Source organism: Eurypyga helias, unplaced genomic scaffold, assembly GCF_000690775.1.
Source record: "Eurypyga helias isolate BGI_N326 unplaced genomic scaffold, ASM69077v1 scaffold22198, whole genome shotgun sequence".
NCBI lineage: Eukaryota > Metazoa > Chordata > Aves > Eurypygiformes > Eurypygidae > Eurypyga > Eurypyga helias.
This window is the reverse complement of record NW_010266568.1, coordinates 48,547-75,737: the sequence shown is the minus strand read 5'-3', so window position 1 is coordinate 75,737 and position 27,191 is coordinate 48,547. Positions and strand designations below refer to the sequence as shown.

At 36.5% G+C, this 27,191-nt stretch overlaps 1 protein-coding gene across 1 annotated transcript; it reads left to right on the top strand.

Moving 5' to 3' along the window:
- Positions 1-10,985: 10,985 nt before the first annotated feature.
- LOC104513709 (protocadherin-11 X-linked-like) lies at positions 10,986-23,548 on the top strand (the record flags this gene model as incomplete). The annotated part of the gene is made up of 3 exons (XM_010157156.1): positions 10,986-11,033; positions 14,098-16,584; positions 22,853-23,548. Coding segments are annotated over 3 exons (2,541 nt in total), but the record flags the coding sequence as incomplete, so codon positions are not given.
- Positions 23,549-27,191: the final 3,643 nt, after the last annotated feature.

Sequence of the window (27,191 nt, the reverse complement as noted above, 5' to 3'; positions counted from 1 at the left end):
GCCGGAGTTAAACCACAACACTTGGCAATTAGGTTGGATGCCTAACTGGACTTCTGAGAAAGTAAAAGAAAAAAAATTGTTAGTGTATGTTGTTTCTGCTAAGTACTAAACAGTGACTGCAATGGACAGCATTAGCATATCTGTTGTTACTGTAGTGGTTTTTGCTTTCAGGGTTGCTTTTGAGGATGGGGGCCTAGAAGGAAAAAATGGATGCATTTCAGTCATAATGAAGGGCAAAATACACGTTAAAAAATATTCAAAGACTCTGAATAAAAAAAACTGAAAGGATACAAACTATTCCAGTTTTCTGTCTACCAGTACTGTGGTATTATGGGTGGACAGGTGATTATTTATAACGTTTGACTTCTATAAAAGATCAGATTTATCATCATAGAATCATAGAATCATAATTTCTAGAATCATAATTTCTATTATAATAGAATAATAGAAATCATAATAGAATCATAATTTCTATTAACTCTTGGAGAGAATAAAAAAACTCTTCTGAATTGCTCCTTTGTGGATTTTTTTTTTGGGGGGCGTTGTGGTGTGTGTTTTTTTTTTTAGAGCAGTGCTGTAGGAGAAATTGGTGCCTTCTTTCAAACTATCTAGGCAATTTTCTAAAAGGGTACGATTGACTCAAAATCCTGTTTTCATTTTGTAATGGTGTCTAAGCAGTAGTATTTGTGCTTTTGGGTTGTATTCTGTAACACATACCTTCAGTACTCTGATGTGATCTTTGAGTGTCACTGAACTCTCAGATCTGGCTCGCTGTGGCTTTGTTACTGGCCTGCAGAGTAGTGTGAATGAGTCACTTCTGCTTTCTGAGCCTCAGTTTCCCTATAGCTAAGTAAGATGAATGATAATGACCTGAGAATGGTCTTGCTGGATGAAAATGAGTTTCATCTGATCTTGTATCCTGTCTCTAACACTTGATATCACATACTTAGCAGGGACTGTAAGAACAGCACAAGCCTATTTTCTGAAGCCATTCCTGAGCTTCCACCAATTTGAGGCTCACAGGTTTATTGTCCAGAAGCCGTGGTTCTGATATTCTTATCTGCATTTTTTTCAGTTTGTCCATTTGGGTTTTGAACATGCATTTTAAAAATAATAAACTGTAAATTTTAGCATTCGGAATATGGGAAAAGTTTTAGAAACTACATCATCCAGTGAACGCTTATTTTAGCTTCTGCTTGCGTCAGTCCACTGGTGGCATTCTTCTACTATGAAAATAGCTCTGCCTTTGAAATGTGTTTTCAATACAGTGATGAAGGAATTAAACTTCAGAATTGTATATGGTTTTTCATGGGCTCATGGAGGTGGCCATAAACTGTGCAAATACATTTTTCACAAATAAGCATGCCCATTGTTATTAGATTAAGTAAAAATAAAATTGATTTGGTTCATATCTGAAATGTATATATGCTTGAGCTGAGGTGAGTAGTAAAAGCCAAATATATAAACAGAATTTGTGCTGCTACTCAGTGGCAGAAAACTTTGTACTACTCGAGGAATAAGATTTTTTCCTCAGTTTTCCTATGTTAAGGAAGTGGAAGAACAATCAAGGCTCATTAAGAAGTGAATTTACCTTTGTGGAATTAAAACATGGGGATGTTAGATGCTTCCGTATTTATGATTAGTTTTGAGAGTAACTTTAAAATTATTTGATATATGAGCATATGATTCAGTGTTCCCTTTGGTTGAAAACTTCACTCCCAGGCTTGAAAATTTCACAGTAAATAATGTGGTGGGGAGGGATTGGGTGTGTAGATATTATACCTAACATTCACAGGACAAGAACAAACAGCAAACCCATTGGTGTCCTCATTGCCTTTGCAATGTTCAGATAATTTTAGAAGCATTTTAGAAACAGGAGTGAAGTCTCTCAGTAACTATCTTGAATTTTGAAGTTCAACTACGTATCTGTCACAGCATGTGCTACAGGTGACTGAGTGTCATGAGCAAGGTAATAAAGAATGTTTTTGTTTTCGTACTCCTTGCCTCTAACAAAGACCTGACTAAGTTATGTACAGTGAATACACCTTCCCCCCCTCCCCTATTTTTGGAGTTGTTTTTTGTATACTAATGGGTGGAACAACATTTATCCATCAGAAAGGGTTTTAAGGTTTTGACTTACATTGTGATGATCAGGAATTTCTGACATGGTTTGCATGTGAAATATTCAGTATCACTATAAATGAGAAGATACAAACTTAGGCTATAGTGCTATGTGCTACCTGCCTCTGAAATCCCTGAAAACTAAAGGCTTTTCCTGCTGGGCAGCTGTTGGAACTAATCAGATTATGTTTAGGAGCATAATAAGGAAAAGCTTTCATAAAGCGTAGCTCTCGTGGAAGCTCTGTCGTTTCAGTCGTACTCAGTTTCATGAATTTTAGTCTAGGTTTTGCTGTTTTGTTAAAAGCCATAATGCTGAATTTCAAAATGTATTTCATTTAATTTCACATTTTACAGTGGGTCCTTTCACATATACCCACAGTAGGCATCTTCTTACAGTGACAGCCAAGTTGTTTGAGGGTGGAAGCGGTGTTTTGACTCTCTAGGTAGAATGCATAACAAATTCGGCAACTAGTTTTATAGTGTGACCTTAGAATTTGAGATAGTGCTCTAAACTGTGACTCCATGTAACAACTGAAAGATATTTTGTCTTAGTGAGCAGTCCTGCAGATTTTTGGGAACAAAATTACCTCAATCCTTTCTTGGGGCGTACTTGTTTTGTCTTATTTCAGTGCCTGTGAATTTGATGTCTAATGACAGATGTAGTAGTTGGTAAAATGTCCTAGGGATGTTATAAAAATAGTAACATGCCTAACAAAAAACTTGGATTCAAAATCAACTGTTCATTTATCTCACTGCTTCATAAACATAAGAAATTAAATTCTTGTTTGTAGCTTAATTCCTTCATATGCAAGAATTCTAACAATACATTAAACCCTTTAAAATAAAGAAATAAAAATTAAGTCAGTGTAAAAATCAAGGTATAATCAAAGTGTTTCTGTCTAAGTTCAAGTTGTTTAAGAAGTGTTTTAAGTTAAATTTTGAGGTGTGTTTCCTTTTCCTTATTGGTGGTCAATTAATATATAGAGAACATATATTAACTTAAGTTTTTGCTGGATTTATAGGTTGTTCATTTTAATGGTTTTGGTTTGGTAGTTTCAGCTGTTTATATCACGTTTTTAGAACATGTAGTCTAAACTTCTCATTGAATTATTCAGAGCATGTTATCATCCCCAGAGGGTGCTTTTTTTTAATATATTTTCCTAGTTGTAACCTGTATGGGGCTGAGAGAGGCTGTCTTTGTTATCAGATGTCTCAAAGGTGAAGATTAATTCTGTGGGCATTGTAATGGTTATTTAACCTGAGGTTATCATAGTGGGGTCGTTATGAAGAATCTAGGGAAGGTTCTCAGTTTGTTTGCCACACTGACACCTTGCTGTTGAGATCATGTTGGTTGCCCAAAAGCTCTTTATATTTTCCACTGAGGACAAGGCCACATGTCCAATCCTTGTGTGCATATTGTGAAATCTTACTGTACCGTGAATAGTGTGCAAACTGTTTGGAAACATCTTTTTTAGGACAGTGATTGAACTAACCTCAGGAAGGAACTTGGAGTGCATCAAGGCCTGGGAAAGCTGGCTTTTTCTGACTTGGATTACATGAGTAGTTAGTGGACAGAAATGTCTTCAACTTTCTTTGCTTAATTTGCTTTCTCTGGAATAATACAGTTGGAGTAAGGTCAGTTGTATTGCTAAATAACACTTCTGGTCTTTTGTTTATTCTGGTGTTAGTTTTCCTGTGGGTACACCCCATCATTCACTTTACTATGAAGATTAACCACTCCCTGAAGTTTTTTCCCCGGAATTGTGGGAGAGTTTTTCTCGTCCACAGAGGATGGATAAGTCACAATTAATTGGAGGTTACATGTTACCTGGTGGGACTAATCTAGAGCTTTGCAACAGGACACAGATTTATTTTTACCTTCTGAACCTGGTATTCTTCATGCTTAAATGTTGGCTTATCATAGCCTGTGTTTCTATGGTATTTTTCACATTTTTTTCCTGTGGCAGGAAAAACAACTGCCAATTTGCCAAAATTTATATTCAATAAGGAACTGCTACTAGAGAAAATAAACTGAACAAAAACCGAGCAGAAAAGCTGGGATATGGAATGATGAGCGTTTGATATTTCCCCTGTAAACATGTCATTCCTCTGTTCTTAATTTGATTTTCTTTCTTGCAAATCTGTTATATCATCACCAATTTTAAGTCTGAGAAATAGTACAAATATATTAAATTAGAGTAAAATTGGAACTTTATTTTTGTTTCTAGAAAATAATATATCCTTGAAAATAACTGCATGTGAAAGTATGTATCAAGATTTTTGGTCCCAAACAAGTCATAGGGAAGCTATTTTTAGGAATATAACTTCTGAATTAGAAAGTCATGACAGTTTATATGCTAGAACTTTCAATACACACAGGCCTCATGAGTTTTCTTTTCAAAATGGACTTTCAAATTTGAATCACTGCCTTATAGTAAGGAATTTTTTCTTACCTTTTATCTTGCTCTTGTTCTACTGATTCAGATAAATAGGAGTCCGTAACACTGGAGGAGGAAGAAGACAAGCGGTCTTCCTGATAAATCCAGAACCAGAAAATACATTTCTGGTTTATCCCCTACATTCCATGATTAACTGGTAAAATGACTTAATGAGTTTAGAATTCAGTCTGTCTGGAACTATTTTTAGTATTTACTGGTACTCTCTATATCTTCTCAGCAACTGTCTCTGAGTTATTACTCTGAAATTGGAGTGTCATTTATTATCTTCCAATGTGTGCTGAAGTGGCATCTTGCACTTACGTATTGCACGTACTTCTACAGTTTAATGGGACAGTTCCACTGTTACTTTCTCTGAATAATGCAAAAAGGATAAGTTTTCATTATTTAGAAAAGCCTGGGTTCATTTCCTGCAAAAGCCAAGATGATCCTGTGGTCATTAAATGTCTGACACAAACTTTCTCTTCTTTTGAGTTTTACAAAACCTGCAAAGAGTGGAGGTCTTGAGAAAGGCTTGCTGTCACGTTCACTTCAGCCGTGTTTGCGACAGGCCTTTGATTCTTGTAGGAAGAAAACTGTTATATTACTGTTTGTCTACATTATGGAGCACATGAATTGTGAATTTTCTGCTTGATGACAGGGAGGCTTATGTGTGTGAGAATCTCATGCCATTCACATGAAAGTTTTGTCAACATGTTTTCCTGAAAGTATAAACATAAAGGGAAGATGCTTACAGCTGAACTTCACTTTAAAAGGGCCTCAGATCAAATAGGATGATAATCTTGTTTAAATTTCTTGGAAAAACTACAGATAATAACAATACATTAATGAATGGTGGTTTGCAAATGTTTGTACTCCTTTTTAACAAATCTTGACAAAGGTTGACAGAAGTCTGTTTTATTTTTTTCTCTTTTCCATTTGTCCTGAGCCATGACAAATATGTGTCCATCACCTCTAGTTCCCAGCGTATGGAAAATCACGCTGCCAGGAGTCAGTGTTCACAAAGGAGACAGAGGAGTCCTGTAAAAAAGTAATAACAAAACTTTATTTGAACAAAGGAAGGGTCCCCGGGACATATTCCTGTGGGGTCTCCCAACCTACAGAGGGACGCAGCCCCCTTTTATCCTGCTTTTCTTGGCCGCAAGAGACCCTCCTCATTTCCCCATTGGCTGAGGTACTCTGAGTCTACCCACTGCCCCATCCGCCTGAGACTTTCAAGACAAAATGTTATTCTGACATAATGAAGATATTAATGTTATTTAGATATTCCAGATATTCAGGTGGTTTAACATATTCAAGGGATCATGTAATTTAAATATTCCAGATATTCAGGGAGTTAATACATTTAACACATTCAGGGGATAATGTTTAGATATTCCAGATATTCAAGTAATTTGCATATTCAAGGGACCATATAGTTTCCATATTCCTTCTTATCTTAAGACTGAGTTCACACAGGCTTCTTTTGTCCTTTGTCTTGAGCCTGGGTGTGCACAGGCTTCATTTGTAAAGACACAAAACTGTGTTCCTCTCACCACTGAAGTTACTGGAAGCTGAGGATACCAGGCAGTCCCTACCTTTAGGGTAAAGGCATTGTCAGAAATGTCTCAGTTGTTTCTATTTTCTTGTATACAAGTGGCTGTCAGTTTTAATCTCCTTCTGCCTGAAACCAGTGATCTGGTTATAGACCAGGTAGTGAATGGGAGGGCATTACAGGTTCACACTGCTCCAACACCGTCAGCATTCATCTTAGAGCTCTAAAATGTGTGATTAGGAGCCTAAGATACCTTGTTTGGCTGTCGAAACAAAATGAGGTTGTGATTTAGGAGCTGTTCTGAACAGCAATACAGAACTGTTAGCTGTTGCCTCCGAAGGCACAGTGATGCATTAGGGAATTACATCACTAAAACATGTACTCGTTTATTTCTCTTTCTTAGAGGTACTTGGTTCTGTTGCTATTGTTAACTGGGAAATTGAGCAAATATGTAATTGTCAGACATATATAATGCAAATACTAAAATTTCCTTTTTTGTTGCGTAATATATATCCTGGGGTTTTTTCTTCATTATATACCTATAGTGTGACTGCAAAGACAGAGAATATACTGAAGGACAAGTCAGGTGTCTGGAACTTTATCTAGCTGTGGAAACATGGGAATTCAGAGCAAAGTTCAAACATATTAAATACCCTAATCTGAACACTTTCAGGTGTGTTGAAAGTATAGTTTCCTGTTCAATAGGATGCCTGTGAATGTTTCTGAACAGCTATAATGGAGGAGATTAAGGAGGGAGGTTACTTCCCTAACTGCCTTACCTGCAGCTAATGACCTTTTTTAGTGTCTCTAAATGAAAGAACTTCTTGTTTAAAGTTTAAAATTCTAAAGTTTAGTTTCTGAAGTTTAAAGTTCTAAAGTTTAGTTTAAAACATGACTGGTAACTCAGAAATGCCTGGCTCTTTCAGACAAGCTACAAACCTTGGACAACTGATAAAATGTCTCTGTACTTCAATTTCCCATCTTTAGATAGTGGTGCAACTATTTATATACCAGGAGTATTGTGAAGATAAATTCCTAAAAGTTTTGTGGTGCAGCTGCATATTTTGCTGAAATATATAATTGTACATCTGCAGTATATTGTGCAAGATTCTTCCAGTGACAGCCCAGTTCCTGCTATCACTTTTTTGTAAGCAACGATCTTGGTAGTTTTAGATCATGTCAATGCAGTAATGTGGACACACTATGACTCCTGTCATAATTTGTAGAGGTATGTGAAGGGAATTTTTATTAAAAAAAGGTCAGGATTTTTTTTCCTTTTTTTAAATTATAAGCCATGGTTCAAAAGAGAAGTTAAATTTCATCAAAACAAATGACAACAAAGCGAGAGTTGAAACAGCATTTCAGACTGAAGATGTAATATAGGAAGAGAATTGCTCTTGAAACCTGGTGTGGTCTTGAAAATGTTATTAGGGCCTGATTTCAGAAGAGGCAGTTAAGTGCCTGTATTGCTACTTTCCAGCTTTCCATCTTGTCTCCCTTGTAAAGATTAAAAATACTAATACATGAACATGATCTAATACATACATCCCAAGAACTGGATGCCAAGAACTGGGGAGGATGCAAAAATATTCTTAGAAAAAATTATCTACCTATCTTATATCTATCTATCTTAGAAAATAAAGTTGACAATGTTCAGAATATGTAATATTGAATGGAACTCTTTGCAGAAAGGAACAAATACTCTGAAAGTATTAAGGGAGCTTAGGTGATGTAATTGTTGCAATTGTTTCAGACTTCTTGTAGTAACATTAAATTCAGATTTCCAAAGAGATAATTTATTGTTTAAGTGTATCTCCTAGCCTTTTTTTCTTCAGAAAATCAGTATTAAATGCTTTGATTGTCTGCATCTTCATTCCCTATTATACTTCCTACTGTTTCTTTCCAGCATGAAAAGGTTAATTATTATCCTTATGTTATATTGATCCCATCTATAGCATTTTATTTCCCGTCTGCTTCATAGGAGGAGTAAGGTTTTGTGTGTGGTTGTATATATGAAGAAATATTTCATAGTGCTTTGCATCTATAGAAGCTCTTTTATAATTGAAGGTGGAAAAATAGGATCATTCCTGTTAAATGATGAACTTAACTTGTATGTAGGGATGGAGCTAATTAGGATTCTGAATGTACAAAATTCACCTTAGATTCATTCATGATTGGAAGCTTCCAAGTCCTATTTTCACTGTGGATTTGAACCTGTAGGTTCAGTTTATTGAGAGCTAAGGTTTGGCTTGCTTCAAAGGAAATGACTTGAAACAGTGTGTGATACTGACAGAAAACCATAAAATGAACGGAACTCATAGGAATCTTAGCCTACAGATCAAAAGTCTGCAGTTGTTTTGACAAAGAGCTAGTGTTTCAAATATGTAAGCAACTTTGCATCTGCTGTGTTTTGCAACATTAAATTTTCTTACCTTTGTCATTTTATTTTCTCCTTTGAGGTACTGTCACTCAATTCATAAGGCAACTGTCTATTAATAACAGATTTTAAGTAACTTTGAGTTGTAAGCTATGTGATGTTATGAGGTTAGTGACTGTGCAGTTCTTCAACAGGACAGATGTCCAACAAATTTTAATCTTCTAGAATGCATGAATGTGTGAACTGCACACTGCATAAGTAATAGCTGACAAGGGACCTTTATTAAAGCTACAACACATAGGTGCATGTTAATACACTCAGATCTATAATATCCTATGTCGTGGTTTAACGCCCGTTAGCAACTAAGCACCATGTAACTCTGTCCCAGCCAAAGCCAGCACAACCTGTTACAGGAACATAAATCCACTATTGCCTGGCATGTAGAATATTTTGTGTTTAAGGCTTTAGCCTGGCTTTGGAAATCCACATTTTCACATGAAAAAGTATCACTTTCGAAAGAAAAATGCGAGTTTATTTTTCAGTTTTTGTTAGAAATGCTATCCACTGTTTTAACTGTTGTCTGTTTTCATAGAATCATAGAATCACTGGGTTGGAAAAGACCTTAGAGATCATCCAGTCCAACCGTATCTGTCCACCACTAAACCATATCTTTCAGCACCTCATCCACCCGTCTCTTAAACACATGCAGGGATGGTGACTCCCCCCCCTCCCTGGGCAGCCTGTTCCAGTGCGTGATAACCCTTTCGGTGAAGAACTTCTTCCTTACATCCAATCTAAACCTCCCCTGGCGCAGCTTGAGTCCTTTCCCCCTCGTCCGATCATCTGTCATTAGGGAGAAGAGACCAACACCCACTTCTCCTCAACCTCCTTTCAGGGAGCTGTAGGCAGTGATCAGGTCTCCTCTCAGCCTCCTCTTCTCCAGGCTAAACAAGCCCAGTTCCCTCAGTCGCTCCTCATAAGACATATTCTCCAGACCCTTCACCAGTTTTGTGGCCCTTCTCTGGACACGCTAAAGGACCTCAATGTCTTTCTTGTAGTGAGGGGCCCAAAACTGAACACAGTACTCGAGGTGCGGCCTCACCAGTGCCGAGTACAGGGGGAGAATTTTGCATTAGAAATTGAAATTGTGCTATTTTCTTTGCTGATAGAACCCTGTAGTTATGGAGCGCTTCCATATGTCTTGACAAAAGCCGACAAGGGGGAACAGTGGCTGGAACTTATCTTCTAGTTTTGTGGGAGGCAAAGGCTTTCTGTGTTGTTGCATCTGAAGTAACTAGGAGTGAGCAACATGCATTGTATTCTGGAATTTCGGAAAACATTGTAGGGCCCTTTGGACACAATGATAAAACCTTGGTTGAAATGCAATCCTAAGTAATTACTTTAATGAATTACTGAATTACTTTCTAATGGAAAGATTTTTTTTGTTTGTTTCCCCCCTTTTTTCCTTTCCCCCCCCCTCTCTTAATCTTCGGTTCATTTTATTTCCAAGGATTTTTGTATTTGGCCCGCTTGAATTTAGTCACTCTAAATCTGCTTACTTTAGATGTCAGGCAGAGTAAGATTTTCTTTTAATATTTTTAGAAATACAAAACTAGCTGATTTTAAGAGGATTGTAATAAATAGGTGTGCACTTGTAGCTTGTTGCAATATTCATTGAGCTACTGTAGAACAATAGAGAAGTTTTTTATATGCATGTTGTCTAGCCCTTGATTTTTAAGATTCAGTTGGACTACAGACATACAACCCATAATGTCTTTGTCATCTACAGTGCATCTTTTGCCATCTACAAGGCACAAAACAATGAGCTGTCTTTGCTCCTGTGTCTTTCTCTGAAGGTTCAGAATAATCTTCTTGAATGAAGATTGAGGGCAGTGTTTGATCTATTCTTTGTCAGTTCAGAATGGGCAGTTAGTATATACAGTGATATAATTTGTAATGTTTTAAGAAATAATCACTGATAGACTGACAATTTCAGAGGATTTCAGAGGACTTCATATCACAAGCAGTTGCTTTTATATGGTTATTTAGCACAATATTCTTTCTCTTTCCTATTTCCTTGAGAAATTACTACATTCTGTCAACTTACTGGTCTGTAAGTGTAAGTTCACAAGATGTTTTGAATACAACAGACCATGTCAGTGTTACAAGCATTAACCAGAAGCTGGTCTTTTTTCTCATTCCTCTGAACAATGAAGCCCACATTACAGTTTGTGGCCTCAAAGAACATTGATTACCACGTCCAGGTCCCCACTGATTTCACAAAATACTGTGGTGAGCTACGGTAGTGCTGCAGTACGTATGTCTAGAGGCAAGTTATGTGTAGATTTTAGGTGCACTTTGCTGTCCGGTCCATAATCCTCGAAGCTCTTCTAGATTATCACATTAGGTGTCCATGTGTCATTGATTATGTGTTTACTAATCTAGCTAAATGTTACAATTTTTAAAAAAACTCTCTAATTTTTTGTTTACATGACAGCCCAAAACAGCTCCGAAAAGGACATTTGGATCCATTACAAACGATCAGGTAAATATACGTTAGGGAGTGTTCAATGGCAATACCAGTTTCATTATTTCAGAGACTACTCTGTGCATGAATCCACTAAAAATAATGTTATGAATATTGAATAAGGTAAGAGTTGCTTATTGCCCTAATAAAGAGTCTTATGCTCAAGGCCAGAGTCTCTTAAAGCTAATCCTGGCTCTGAGGTGGCATAACCTTGTTTTGCCTCAAATAGTTAGTTGCCTTAAACTCTCTCTTTACATTTAAAAAATTAACCTTTTTTTATTTCTCACTCCCATTCTTCTGTACTGGTGGGGATAATAATATAACAAATAATTTTTACCAGTCTGTCATTTTAATGGTGAAAGGTACTATATAAATGTTAATTATCTATTACGCATTTCCTGTGAACTCATGCACTTCCTGGTGTGAACGAAACCGTCACTTCACTGGGATAATGTGGTGACTCTGGTACAGTTCAGTTCAAATAACAGTCTGACCCTAATGTAAACTTTCACTTCATTGAGGTTTTAATGATGATAGAGCCACTTATTTCAACATCAAGAACTTAATCCTGAAGGGTTCTCTTCATGTTTCTCTCAGAATTTTAAACTCTCAATTTCTTTGCTCATAAGGGAGAGATTTTATAATGTTAAAAGATATATTTTTGAGTATTTCATCCTCTTTTTGGGGAGTTTAGAATGGGAAAAGGGTCTGTTCTTAGAAAATACATTTTTTTAAAATACATCATAATGTCACACCTAACCTTTTCCTTTAAACAACATGATATAGGCTTGCTTGAATTAGGAGCAAGTATAACTTTGTGTAACTCGTTTTTTTTCGTGGTTTAAAAATATGTATAAACCTTTAATAAATTGCAAGAAATACTTTTGGATAATACCTTTCCATATAAAATTACTCAAGTGTTAATAATTAACTTGGAGGAGATCTTTGCATTCTTCTCTCTTTCTCCAGTAGTTTACTGCTAGTGATAGGGAACTGAAGCTCTGTATTTTATATCCAACTGCTGTTATAATGAAAAAAATCTTTCTGGTACTTGATAGTTGAAGAAGATTAGAAATTGCTATGCATATGTATAGCTGCATGTATCCAAAGTCTGTGTGAAGTGTTTGTTGTAGTAAAGGATCTAATGCAGAATAATCAGCGGCCATCTGTCAACTTGTGTACAAATAAAGAAGAAAAAGATAAGTGACAGTTTTTTCCTTCTAGCTTCTGTTACTTTCTTTTCTGGAAATCTATGTTAAAGCATAGAATATATAATTCATCATTTCTCAGTAATTATGAAATTTATTGCAAATAACTACTAGCCAGATTGAAGATGAAGAGGAAACTCGCACTCCGCCTTTGTGAAGAGACCAGCATAGAATTACCATTCTAAAATTTAACCTAATTGGTTCAAAATTAACATCTTGATTTAGAAACAATTTGCAAGGCTTATATTTTCATATGCCTTCTACTAAAGAAGCAAAAGCTGTATTTGTTTTATTGTTTCAAAATGTGTTCCAGTTCACTTTAGACTGTCCCTAGTTGCAATTTATTGTCACAAATACTGTGCAAGGAGCACAGTAATTTTTGAAATGTGCACGGATAGTTCTTTTCCACGAAAGAAATTATTACTTATGTAGGGTCAAATTACGGCTTTGAGAAAACAAATCAGTGAATGAGTACAGCCTTACACAGAATCAGACCTATAAAGGCATTCACTTAGTGGTGGGTAGCAAGAGAGAGCGAATACAAATCTTCTGCAAGTAATGAGAAATAAGGAACCTTGCAGACTGTGAACATTTTCTTTCCCTTTGGTCTGAAGTGTCTCAATTCAGTTTAGAACACACACACAATTGCATGAGTAAAGGCAAGAGGAAAACACAGTGAACAGAAAGAACCAGGCTGCATGCAGTTGTTCATTGTGACAAATATGACACATTAAAAAAAAAAAAAATCTTAATTAGTCAGCATCTTTATCAATGCTTTCTTTTTCTGGCCATCATATACCTTCAGCTTTAGCAACAGGCATTCTAGTTCTGCCCTTATAGAGGATGCAGCTGGAAAATTGTTCATGTCCTTTCTTCCTCTGAAGGGTGGGAGATGGGAGCAGAGAAAAGAGGATAATCGTGATACTCTTAATCCCTGCTTGTCTGAAGAGACAGCAGAAGAGGGAACCTAGTTCTAGATTCCAATCTTTATCTTATCAGACTACTTTGTCAACACTAGTGTTTTGAAAGAAACTGTTTATGCAATATATGTAGGATTCCTTTACAGTTCTAGGAGTGTTAGGTGTTCAACAAACCCCATGAAAAAAATATTATTTTCCAATTATCTCATATTCTGGTATATTTTTTGAAATGAAAATAAATTTTCACTACAAATATAAAATTGATCAAGAAAAGAATATTTTTAATGAATTTTAAAATATATTACTAATAAGCTGTTATGACTTATCTTTGTCTGTATAATCTGACTCCTGAATTATGTAGTAAGCCCCTTTTCAATGATGGTGGTGTGTGTTTTAATGCTAATTTTTCAGATCATGCCCAGAGTTGCTCCACGAGCAGAAAAATGGTTCCTTTATCTTTTTCCTTGAAACTGAATACTGGCTTTGGCCTTCCAATGTATGCATCCTGTCTTTCCTTTGGATGTGGTTGAACTTTAGCTTCATTCCTCTTCTCCACGCTCACTCATTCAATACAGAAACCAAATTAAATATGTCCAGGAATTTATTAACTTTTCTGTAGAAATAGACTAACCAATAATAATAATAAAAACAAACAAAAAACCCCAAACCAAACAAAAACAACCCCAACAAAAACCAAAACACAACTTCTCTCCCACATCCCCCCCGGCCCTCCCATTTTTCTAAAGTGTCTGTTTGGTCTGAAGCTTGCTTAAGGCCCTGGAGCTTAAAACAAAATCAAACATTGCACAATAAAGGTAAATATGGAAATGCGTATCTCTGTATACAGTATATAGATAGAAATACATGTTCCATGACAATTTCAGAATATTAATGAGATGTTTCTCTATTTAAATATGCTGTCATGCTAAAGTATTTTCTTTCTATGTTTTGTAGGGTCAAAATGTATTTGGTCTTGATATAATTGAGACACCTGAGGGAGATAAGTGGCCTCAACTGATTGTCCAACAGATCCTGGATAGGGAGCAGAAGGATACCTATGTGATGAAAATTAAAGTTGAAGATGGTGGAAGCCCTCCAAGATCTAGCACTGCCATCCTTCAAGTCACAGTGACTGACGTGAATGATAATCGCCCAGTCTTCAAAGAGAATGATATTGAAGTCAGTGTTCCGGAAAATGCTCCAGTGGGCACCTCTGTTTCTCAGCTCCATGCCACTGATGCAGACCTGGGCTCAAATGCACAAATCCACTTCTATTTCAGCAATCAGATCTCCAGTTTGGCCAAGAGGCTGTTTGCCATTGACAACACCACTGGCCTCATCACTATAAGAGAACCACTAGATAGGGAGGAATCTCCAGTACACAAATTAACTGTTTTGGCAAGTGATGGTAGTTCAACTCCATCAAGAGCAACAGTGACTGTTAATGTCACAGATATTAATGACAATGTCCCATCAATAGACACAAGATACATCATTAATCCAGTGAATGGGACAGTGCTTTTGTCTGAGAAGGCTCCCCTTAACACAAAAATTGCATTGATAACAGTAATGGACAAGGATGCTGATCTGAACGGAAAAGTTACTTGTTTTACAGATCATGATGTCCCTTTCAGGCTAAAGCCAGTGTTTGATAATCAGTTTCTCCTGGAGACAGCCACTTTTCTAGACTATGAAGCCACACGGGAATATGCCATTAAAATAGTGGCTTCGGATTCAGGGAAACCTCCCTTAAACCAGTCTGCAATGCTCCTGATCAAAATTAAAGATGAAAATGACAATGCCCCAGTTTTTACACAGCCTATCATAGGTCTTTCCATCCCTGAAAACAATGCTCCTGGTACTCAGCTAACCAAGATAAGTGCTACGGATGCTGACAGCGGTCGCAATTCTGAGATCAGCTATATCCTGGGTTCTGATGCACCCACTATTTTCAACCTTGACCGCCGTACAGGCATTCTGACAGCAGTGAGAAAGCTGGACAGGGAAAAGCAAGACAGGTACTCCTTCACTGTGCTGGCTAAGGATAATGGGATGCCACCCTTGCAGACCAATGCTACTGTGACAGTGTCAGTCCTGGACCAGAATGATAACAGCCCTGCTTTCACACATAACGAATATAATTTTTATGTGCCAGAAAACTTACCCATGTATGGCACAGTGGGGCTTATCACAGTTACAGATGCTGACTCTGGAGAGAACGCTGCAGTCACTCTCTCCATATTAAATGGTAGAGATAATTTCATTATAGATCCACTTACTGGTGTAATAAGACCTAATATTACCTTTGATAGGGAACAGCAAGGGTCATATACTTTCCAGGTGAAAGCTGTGGATGGAGGAAGACTACAGCGTTCCTCAACTGCCAAAGTGACCATCAATGTGGTTGATGTAAATGACAACAGGCCTGTTTTTGTTATTCCTTCATCCAATTATTCGTATGAGTTGGTTCCAACATCAGCCAGTCCAGGGTCTGTACTCACTAAAGTCTTTGCAGTTGATAATGACACAGGAATGAATGCAGAGCTACGCTATAGCATCATAGGTGGGAACTCCCGGGGCTTGTTTACAATTGACCAATTAACAGGCAATATTACTTTGAAAGAGAAAGTAATTACATCAGATCATGGCTTGCACAGACTGGTGATAAAAGTCAATGACCTGGGACAGCCGGAGTCTCTTTATACTATAGCTCTTGTGCATTTGTTTGTGAATGAGACGGTCACCAATAGTTCCTATGTGCAAGAACTAGTGCGCAGGAATATGGAAACTCCAGTTGGCCAGAATGTTGGGGACGGTGAGATAACCCCACAAACCAATGATTATGTCAAGATCATCATTGCCATTATTGCAGGCACTATGACAGTTATTTTGGTAATTTTTGTTACTGCTTTAGTACGGTGCCGCCAGACGCCTAGGCACAAGGTTGTCCAAAAAAACAAGCAGAGTGGTGAATGGGTTTCCCCAAACCAAGAGAATAGGCAGATCAAGAAGAAGAAGAAGAAGAAGAAGCGCTCTCCAAAAAGTCTCCTTCTCAACTTTGTGACTATTGAAGAATCTAAGCCTGATGATCCTGGCCATGAGCACATAAATGGCACTTTAGACATTCCTGTAGAGCTAGAAGAACAGACTATGGGAAAGTATAATTGGGCCACCACACCAACCACATTTAAGCCTGATAGCCCAGATTTAGCAAAGCACTACAAGTCTGCTTCTCCACAGCCTACCTTTCAAATTAAACCCGAAACTCCTGTACCCCCCAAGAAGCACCATGTCATTCAGGAACTGCCTCTAGACAACACCTTTGTGGTGGGCTGTGACTCACTCTCCAAGTGCTCATCAAGCAGCTCGGACCCTTACAGTGTTTCTGAATGCAGCTGTCAAGGAGGCTTCAAGACCCCAGGCCCCATACACACCAGACAGGTAATGGAAATTTTAAGGTGCTTTCTTTCTTCTTCACCTCTTACTTTGCCATTCCTATGATGCTAGCTCTCTAAACACTGCAAACTTTTTCTGAAAGGATTACAAGTTTGAAAGGTCATGTTTGGTCGAGCATTGAAGGTAAACAATTCAAGGTTCATCAGTGCTAAGGGAGAAAATTAAAATAACGTGCCTGTTGGCTCTAAGGAAATGGAATTATTACATTGGTAGGTATTCCTGACTGCAGATGGCAGCATGGCACTTCCTGCATTGCACAGCACCAGTGCAGCTCTGTAAGGCAGAGAGGGGTTATGGCACCATCCTCTGTAGTATTGTATGCTCAAGAATTGAAGTAATCTAGGCCAGGTGGAAAGCAATAAAGCTTTACAGGATCTGATAAGTGGTTCTTAATATTAATGGAGTCTGGAAGTGCAGCCTTCATTTGGGCATAGCTTTACTTCAAGGTCTCTCAAAAGCAGGCAGAGATTTCCCTCTGAGAGTTCAGTGCCATTTGCAGAGTAGAAACATACTGGACTGCTTAGATCTGGTGGAATGAGACAGTTGACAGGCAAAGTTAGGGGAAAATTAGAAGCATCAGTATAATTGCTCTCTTTTTTGCTGCTATGCCTGATAAACCAGTTATTAGCTTCTTAGAAATTCAGTACAACAAAGGAAAACTATAACGAATACTCAGCTTAAAATTAAAAATAAAATGAGAACCGAAGGACCTTTTATTCTTTGAGACCCTATAGAATGGCTTTAAGTCACTGGAAATCAAATCTAATGTCTGTCCGTTTTCTGGAAGGTTTCATTAATAATAATGCCTTGCTGTTTGTCTGTTTACTTCTGTTTCTTCACAAATACCACAAAGTTTTCTATGAAAATAGTTTTCTAGTTAAGCTTTAATTGGTCAAGGAATTGATCATCAAAGAAATATTTCACGAGAGTTTATGATGTTATTGATAATATATTTTAATACTGTTGTTTCGGAACAGATACTCAGCATGTCTAAGTCTGTTAGACTTTTTGCTCCAGCTGAGGTTTTGAAGTTTTTTCTGTGGCCTTTGTTTCATGGCCACTGTAGTGACAACAAAATGTGCTTAGAAAGCTCCTCATTCAAAGTAGTCATCATGTTTTTGGAAACTGCGGTATGGGTTGTTTAGTTGATTCTATTTTATCCCCTTTATCAACAGAAGTCTGTGCAGTAGTCCATATCACTACGCTTTATGCAACTTTCATCTTTTTCTGAGATGTGTTAAGAGAAAAAGTGAAGGGGGAAAAAAAAGATTTCTTATTCCTAAGACATGACAGCAATGAAAAATGTATAGCTTTTTGAGATTTGAGTATTTTCTACTAAAGATATTTGAACCTGTTAATTTAAATTATGGGTTAGAAAAGCTTCTTGCTGATTTGTTAATCTGTTTGAACTCTCATAACTCTGAAGAGGGTGGTGCTGTTTTCAGCATTTCTGGAGCTTCATCTAAGTGATTTTTCAATTGAGTTCTGGTATAGTTTCTCTGAGCCAAAAAGGTTCTTCCATTGTCTGCTCAAATACACTTTGTCATGCAATAATGCCGCTAACAAAGAAAGCAAGATCACTGCTCTCCCGGTTTTTACTAACGGTTCTTCCATCAGAATGGGCTTTTAAAGCAGAATCGAAAGCAATTCTCTTCTGCAGAGGTTGGTTGAGGAAAGAGGATTTTCTTTTATCTGTACCTTAAAGGTCAATGACAGGGGCTCCCTGTCTGTCTGGAAGAGCAGAATAGAACTCTAGGGTGTGGTGGGGTTTTTTTTGTTTGTTTGTTTGTTTTTGTATTAAATACTTATTACCTGACATTAGCTTATCTTCATATAACTATACCTGAAATTGTATTAGTATGATGCACTGAATATATCAAAGAGAGATTAATGTTACTACTGATTTTGTTAAATCCAGTTATCCTTTTAGATTTATTTTTCTGTATGGAAGTGATCATGTTGTTGGAGAAAGTATAACTACTCACTATAAATGGCCTTGTACACTAATTTAAAAACCACATTCACCTTTAAATAAATATGTGAATTCACATTTTTATTACTTATTTAGATAAAATACAAGTAATTTCATAAATGCATTTATTTACATAAAGTGGGCAAGAAATATCATTACAGTTAAATCCTTTGTGCTGGACAGAGATCACAGGGGCAGGTTTGTATTTCATAAGTGAAACCAAGCAAAGTATTTCTCAAATCTCAATGGATGTTTTAAAAGTCAGTCTTAATCCTGAGCTGGTCTTGTACATTGTAGTCTGTATGGTTTTATCTCCTGTGGGGATAGAGAAGGTGGCTCAGGTCAGACTAACTCGGAGTTGTCACTGTTGGCCAGTAAAGAAACGAAACAAAAATAAGCTTCTGCCACAGTGCTTCAGATGTGCTGTCCCACCATCTGCCACCCTCGGAGACTAGTGATGCGTTTGTGTCGTGCACTCTCTGGATCTTCAGGAAACTGTAGGACAGCCAGAAGTATTGAAGGATAATCAGTTCAGTTAAACAGTGAGATGTGCTAGTTTGGAAAATGAAAATAATGTCTAATGTGGAGAAAAAATAAATTATCGCTAACAATTGCTGAAATGCATCCCTTGTAGGAGCCAAAAGCTCTCTGGAGGAGACTAAAGATCACGCTCGCTGTGAAGATATCTCTTCAGTTTCTAATGTGTACTGATATATCAACACTTCTCAACTGTGCTTAGTTTTGTCCATGTACGACTTTCTACTCAGATACTTGAAATTTTATTGGGTTAAAGCTAAAACTATGTTTTCCTTTGAAAGTCTGAATTCTGTGTATATCTGTTTGGTATTGATTCAGGTCTTTAAAGAAAGGAAATTATGTCTTTGCTTTACTGCTAAATTTGTCTAAGTGATTTGTAAAATGACAGAAAGTCATTTTAACAGTTGTACTCAAAAAGCAGATTGAAAGGTTTTTTCTACTAAAAACCCCAAGTATCTCTCTATTACTCACATGGGCAAATAAAGAGTGATGCAACAGCTGAAATTTTTATGGAGAAGCTGTCAGAGACTCCTGAAGCAGCTGAGGACACACTGAATCATGAACGACCGGAAGTTGAAGAGGGGAAAGTGTGGTCCTAATGCAGTCTCCCCTAAGCGAGAGATCATGCTTCTGTTGTACGTGAGAAAGAGCAAGGGAGAGAGAGATATTACTATTATTTTGAAGTTACACAGTAGGAATTAATGAATACTAGTGACAGTAGACCACAATAGCATGTTTTCTTTTGGGATGTGGTAGAGAGAATTCTTTTAAAGAAATTTTACCTAGTGATAAACTGTGAAGGGGCTTCCTATTCATAGTAAGAGTTTTCAAACTACGATATTTGGAGGCTCATAAAATCACACTGTCTTTTAGTGTCATCAGATTTTTATTGTTTTGATAGTCATGGACTTCATAGAAAGATGTATTTCTGTGGTAGAAAACCATGCAGCACCTATAAAGTTTATCTGGCTGCGAGCTTTGTAAAAGCTCAATTGCTTTTGACTTGTACCTTTATGAGAGCAGACTATGTGAAATATTCCATACTGACACAAATCTTGTAATTCTTTTTGGGTTTGCATTGAAATGATGAAAAGAAAGGAGAAATTATTGCAGTAGTATGTATTTCATGTAGTATGTAACAATTTTAAAATCTGTGCTCAAGTACTTCAGAAAACATTCAGACACTTCAAAATGCCTGTTTAGGTCTCAACCTGTCCGTTCAAATCATGCATAATTGCAGAGTACAATATTATCTCTGGGAGATTGGTTCAGAGAAGCTACTGCCACAGAGGTGCATTAGAACTTCCCAGACATCCTCCTTCTTGTCCCTTTCTTTTAATTAACATTCTTTTGATTTGAAAGTAATACAACGTATACTATAGAAGCAGTAGAAATTTTTGCAAAGAAACACCTGGTCACTCAGGACAGGAAGGATCACGACATGTTATTGTCATCGTTAGTTAAAGAACAAGTTTTATCTGACTTAATGTTGATGAAGAAGTATGTGTGCTGATGAAGGCAGCACTGGAGGACTAGGTTCAGTTTCCACCTCTTCCACTGGTAGACCTGGAAGATGCAATCATGCTCTGACTCTGATTAGTGCTTTTTGGTGGTTCTTCCTGCCTCATAGTGGACTCTGGTCTGTCGGCTAATTTAGCTCCACTGCTAGTACACTGTACCATCTTCATGAAGTTGTTGAGGGAGCTAACAGGCGTGCAGATTAATTTTTTTCTTATTTCTTAATGCAAATCTTCGTTAGTTGATTTTAGTTGCCAGGATTCTATCATCTGTGAACATAACTGTGCTTATGAAGGGAAATGTCAGATGACAGGGTTCTTTGCTGAACTTGTTTGTCAGAAACCGACTGGAGATGGACATTATATTCCTTACAGAAATCTGGATGAGACCTAGACCTCATTTAAAACACATTGCCTTTTCAGGACCACCTTAGTGACCACTTAGACCTGCTTACAGTTACAGTATATACTGATCTAAAATCTGATGAAATGTCGTTAGAGCTTCCTACTCTCTCTGAGAACAGTGTGCTTAGGATGTGACTTGAAAGAATATTGCACTGCTCCTGAAACTACTGGCTCTGAAAACTCACCTGTTATGTACATCTGCAGCTGCAGCATTTATTTTTTTGTTTAATAACAGTGAGACAAGTGAGTTTAGTATACTGTAGGCAGTGCTGATGCTTCTGGTATGTAAAAGGGTGTAGAGATAACACTGGTACTTTGCATTGACAGATACAGAGTAAATTACACTCAAAGAACATTTTCTTCTACATATCAGCTGAATAGCTGTTGGTATAAGCCCTTCCTAAAAGCCATTTCAAAGTTGATTGCTATGATTCTAAAGATTCTCATTATTTTCTCCTAATTTTCCGGCTGCTAATTTTGCTGGTATTTCTGATACACTGCCAATGTCTATCTACATTTAAATATACATTTAAGAAAAAATCTGAAATGTACACCTGGAGGAAAGGTTTCTAACTGAAGGATAAGTGAAAGTTTGCAACTCAGAAGTTAGTGAGTAGTTAACTTAAATGTGCTGTACTACTGAAATAAAGCTGGTGAAGAAAATGCTTTGCCTCTGTGGAACACTTTGAGGAGAAGCTTTTTCAGATTTGTTCTTTTAATATATATTTTCCACTGGCAAAACATGGGGGAAGATATCTGGAAAGTGTGCCCCTTCACCCCCAGTAGAAGACAAAACTAGAACAAATGGGAAGAAAAAAGAAATTAGTGTGTTGTGAGTAAAAAGTGGAAGATTTTGACTATGAGACTTAAGTAAAAGCCAATTCAGACAGAGGCTTCCACCCCCCCTCCCTGCAATAAAAACTTACTGAGTTTATACTGAAGTTCCAGCATTTATAATTGGGTGATTTTTATGCAAGCTAGAGTGACATGCAACTCTCTCAAATAGCAGCTTGCATTGGCACAGTAGCAGCATAAATTCTCCTAAATGTTAAGTGCATTTCACTCTCACTTTTCACTGGGATAACTGGAAAGTTTACTCTTTTCTCCTTGTGACCCAACTTTGGTTTTTTAAATGACTGAGAGGTAGCAACCATTGTCAACAATGAGGTCTGATTTAACTGCAGTTTAATTTTCACACTTCTGTCTTTTCCTATTTTCTCCCAGAAGGTTTTGCACTCAATAATCTGCAGTTGATAGCAATTTCCTGACTGTGGGTGGCTAGTGTCTTGGTGACTGTGGTATTGATAGTGCTTTGTTTCCTGTGAAATAATTGATCTGAATAGATTAATTTCTGTGAATTTTAGGACTCTCTATTGATGACAAGTATAGATTAAAGATGCAAAATAACTCTTAAGACCAAAATATTTTATGCTCTTAGGAATGATGCTCATGAATGAAGTCTACTAAAACCCTGTAGTATGGTAGTCTTCTCATAGATATAATCTTGCAGCAGCTTGGGGTTTTGAGATGATTAAAAAAAAAAAAAATTAAGAAACCTAGAATAACCTACATAGAAGCTCTTTTCTGCTGCTTCGTTTCAGCTTTTTTGCTATGGCTATATATGTGTGCAGATCTTTGCTTGTGTATAGAAACCTGGAAACACACCACATCAGAAATGGTTGGTTACTTAGTACTACAGTAGTTTAGTGCTTCTCAAATCATACAGTGATGGAGATGGTAGAAATTTGGAAACAAGCTTTACAATATATGGGGAAAATTATGCAGGAAAGGGCTTTTCTCATGCTGTTTCTCTGTTTGCCAGCTCTGAACGTCATCGCATCTGATGTTATATACTGAAGTCGTACGTGTACACAATGATGTTAAGCCAGCAAACATGAAAACAAGGAAATAGCACGAGAAAGCCCTTTGTCCTGTCACTGATTGCCGAAGAAATTTATCGTCTGATCTCCAGAGGGGTTTGGAAGTGACGATGAACTGTTCAAGCTGCCCTACTGAAAGGTATCAAGGGCAAGAATTTTTTAAAAAGAAAAGACAAAGAAATTTTAGTACATTGTGCTATAGTGTTCTACAACGTAATTTTGCTAAGAGAAAAGTAATGTGACCCATCCTTCTTCACAGTTGGTGATTATGGTAAATCTATTTTGCTTGTAATCATCTTCTTGTCCCAGATCTTTTATTTATTTTAGTTGAAACAATTAGGAACTTTGTTTCTATAAATATATTAAAAGGGAGCAATAAATTTTATTCATGCGTTAAAAAGAGAATGTAAAGTTCTTTATACTCCCTGCATTTAAACAACAAAAAAAATTGTTGTCACTTATAGCACCATTATACATGTTAAGAATTAAGTGTTATTTATATCTATTCCATAATATTTTTAATGATGTTATTGCTGCTATGGATCATACATAGAATTGATCAAATCACTGCTTTCTCATTTTATAGGCACAACAGTACTAGTGAAAAATGAGTACTTCCTACTTTCTTATCCACAACATTTTGTAATGAATGATCACCTCTTAAATAACTGAAAAGTATTCACTTAACTTTTAAAAATAAAATTTAATTTGCATTTTGCTTGCTGAAATCTAGATAATGTCTGTCTAACAGGTGCCATACATTTAACCTTTTGAAGTACTTTTATTTTTTTAAGGAATAAATCCAGTTGCTTGTTTTTCAGTATGATAAAATAGGAAAGAGCATACATACTTTTTTCACTGTTAGCCAGCACATGGGGACAAAAAATGGCCTACTCTTGGATTTTTTTTTCTCAAATCAATTCTCTATATAATTTTTTTTTTTTAATTTAAATTTTTTTGTTATAATTTGTTATTTAGCACAGGTCATTTAAAAAATAAAATTTGACTACCATAGATCTGTTTGCAGGTTGATTGCAAGTTCTTGTATATTGCCTCACATTTTAGGGAGTAATGCTTAATATGTATCATCTATAATATTAGAATTTCATATGTGATGCAAAATCTCTTAGGAAGCAAAGGAGTATAAAGAACCCTGTTTTCTGCACTTATATGAAGACATGTAATATTAGTTTGCTAGAATAAAATGAAATACAGACACTGCTTTTAACTGGGATGTATACAGTATATATAACTTCCTTTTAAAGAAAAAGTTATTAATGATTCATGAATTAGACTACAACATGGAATTCTTACACGTTACTGTATGTTTGATGTAAAGGTATTTATAGGCTTGTACTTAATATTCACGTTGCCTCAGTTCTTGGACTGCAGAATGTCTACCATGACTGTTGCCTAGAGTTTCCTCCACATTTGCTATTTGGCTCTTTTAAAAATGTGTATTTGGCTATTTGATCTGTAAAATAAATTCTATTAATAATGAAGTACTTATTGTAATTCAGCATATTGTATTGCTTAATTTTAGCTCTGACTGTTACAGAAAAAATTTTATTTCTGAAAATGAAATTTTCTTGGGAAGAAGTTTATGCATCTGTGAGATAGTTTTGCTATTCCTGTTTATCATACCCTTGCATCATTTATGCTTCAGACTGAAAACCCCAACACTATCAGTGGTTAGACATACAATAATGATATTTATTGACTCAGTGCCACAATTCAGCCAGTTGCTTTGGGTTGAAAGTTTATTCCTAATATAGTAAGGAATAGGTTCAAGAAGTATTTTATTGTGACAAAGGTTGGTTCTGCCTAGTGCTGTTACAGTTGTTTGCTTAAGTGTTTCGTAGGTGGGTGATAGGTGATGCAAAGATATTTAAGAGTAATAACCCTTTGTCCTAGTTGAGTTATTTGTCAGGAAGATTGTAGGATTTCACAGACTTTCAGTTTCTGGGTTTTGGGTTTTTTTTTTGCATCTTTGCATTTCTGTTCTTATGATAATTAGGTTGGATTTCCTTGATGACAAAACACATACACATAAAATTAGTCTTTAAGAAAAGCACCAAGTAATTTGAATGCTTACATTGAAAGGGTTTTTTTTTTTTTAATTTAATCAAGACATAGTGAGTTGAGATACTGGTCTAGGTTAATCTCATCTAACTTCAAGCTTGAGATTTAGTCATCTCAAGTAGACATATAGTTGCCCTCATTTTTTTCTCTGGTTGTGAAAAGGCATAGATAAACTATAGCAGGTTTTTTAGCTTTTGGGACTGCATGCTCTCTGGAAGTGCTTCCACTGAGTATGAAGAGAACCTCTGTTAAGTACTTATATAATCTGAATGTGCCAGTTATGTGCTTGCAGGGAAAAATATTTTTCATGAGTTTCCTAGTTCTTTTGATTTTAACCTAGCTGAAAGTCTATCTTTTCCTATTATTTTACTGGTCATATCATTTTAGTCTAGCAATAAATAGTTCTAGTAGAATCTAAGATTATTTTAAAGATTAAAGGAAGATACAGGTATGAAATAAAACGTGTATGAAGTGGTTGGATCACTGGTGCAAATCAGTAATCTTTCTCTTCTAAGTCTCTCATGTGTCAGCATATCCAAATAGAATAACCTTCGAAATGCACTCAGGGAAAAGCCAGCAACCTCTTAAGTGGTTCAGTTTCATGTTTCCCCTGTTTTGATTTTTGTTTTCTTACATCTGTGTATCACTTCTAAAAAAATAATTCTTTCACAGACTGACATAAGGCTTGGTCAGAGAGCTCATTTCCTTCTGATGGTTAATTAGGTTCACAAAAGCCTCAGGAAAGTCTAATGTGTACCAGCCAAATACGTATATGTGCTGAATATCAATTTCTATGTGTTTCAGTGATGCGAAGGCTAAATGGAGGCCAGTAAAAAAATTCTATATGTAGTTGTTGAGGTTTTTTTAAAATGAGTATTGGCATCCTGAGTCAAAGCTTAGGTATATGTGCATCAAAAGCAACTCTGTTTCTCAAATGTTTTCACTGACAGAAATACTATTTTCTGACTGCATAGAAGGCAAGAGTAAATAAAGAGCAAAAATCACTGAGTTGGCCAAATGCTGCTTTTGAAATTGAAAAATCATTATAAATTCTTTTGAATTTCAGTCATACTTGCTAAGTTATTTTGTTGTGCTTTAGACTGTAATTATTATTACTCACCATCTTCTCAAGAGACACATCCTTTTATCTGGTGCGCATTGCCACCCTTGTCCCCAGTGCAGACAGGTCTGTATCTACAGATAAAGTCCTAGAGTTTGTTTTTGGCAATGTATGGTTCAGCAAAAAGAATAGTTCTTCCTTTGTTGCCAGTTTTACAGAATAAATTAATTGCATCACTGCTTTTAGCTCTACAATGCCCGCAGCCAAAAATGGCTCTCAGATTTGCTGTTGTGCATCCTGTGTCATATTGTCAGTGACTGGATTTCATATGGATGTGTGTCTAGCAAAGCTCACTGCCAGTCAATCTTAAACATGCCCTGACATAAAGTGAGTCACTCCAAGGAAAAGCTATGGCACACAATCTGCAGTTTGTATGAAAGCTGCCTGTCGTATCAGAAAATATATTGGACTTGCGAGGATATCTTTAAATCCTTCTGAATTTAATTGACTGGAGGACTGCTGAAGGGCAGTAGGATGCTGCCAGGAACCAAGTTGGTTTGTGATGTAAATAGAATTCTTTTTTAACATAAACTGTAATGCTGTGGGGTGGTTTGTTTTTGTTTTACACATTTTCAGTGATTTCCCATTTTACCCTAAAACATATATTTATGGTACATCCTGGTCTTTAGTATTTGTAAAATGGTTTTATCAAATATTTTTAATATATTTTTTTGCTTTCCTATTGAATTACCAAGCACTGTTCTTTCTTTATCTATTTCTAAAATAAATTTTGTGTAAATATCATATTTGTATACCTTCTGGAGAAGAACTTTTTAAATACATCCCTGGTCTGTGTACTTGGTGCACGCACACCATCAAATCTGTACACATACTGGCACTTTTTACAGTGATTTAAAATAACTTTTCCATGCATAAAGTGCCATAAACTTACTAGTAATTTCTCTAAAGAGATACGCCTCTTTCAAAACCTCATAAGCAGTACATATCTTTTGTCTGCATTTTCTTCACAGAAATCTGGTCTAAGCAGGAATTCCAAGAGTTGTACGTTCTCTAATATCGTTTGCATCTATGTATGAGTGTTTATACAGTGTTTAGAACTAGAGAGAGATAATGCTTAC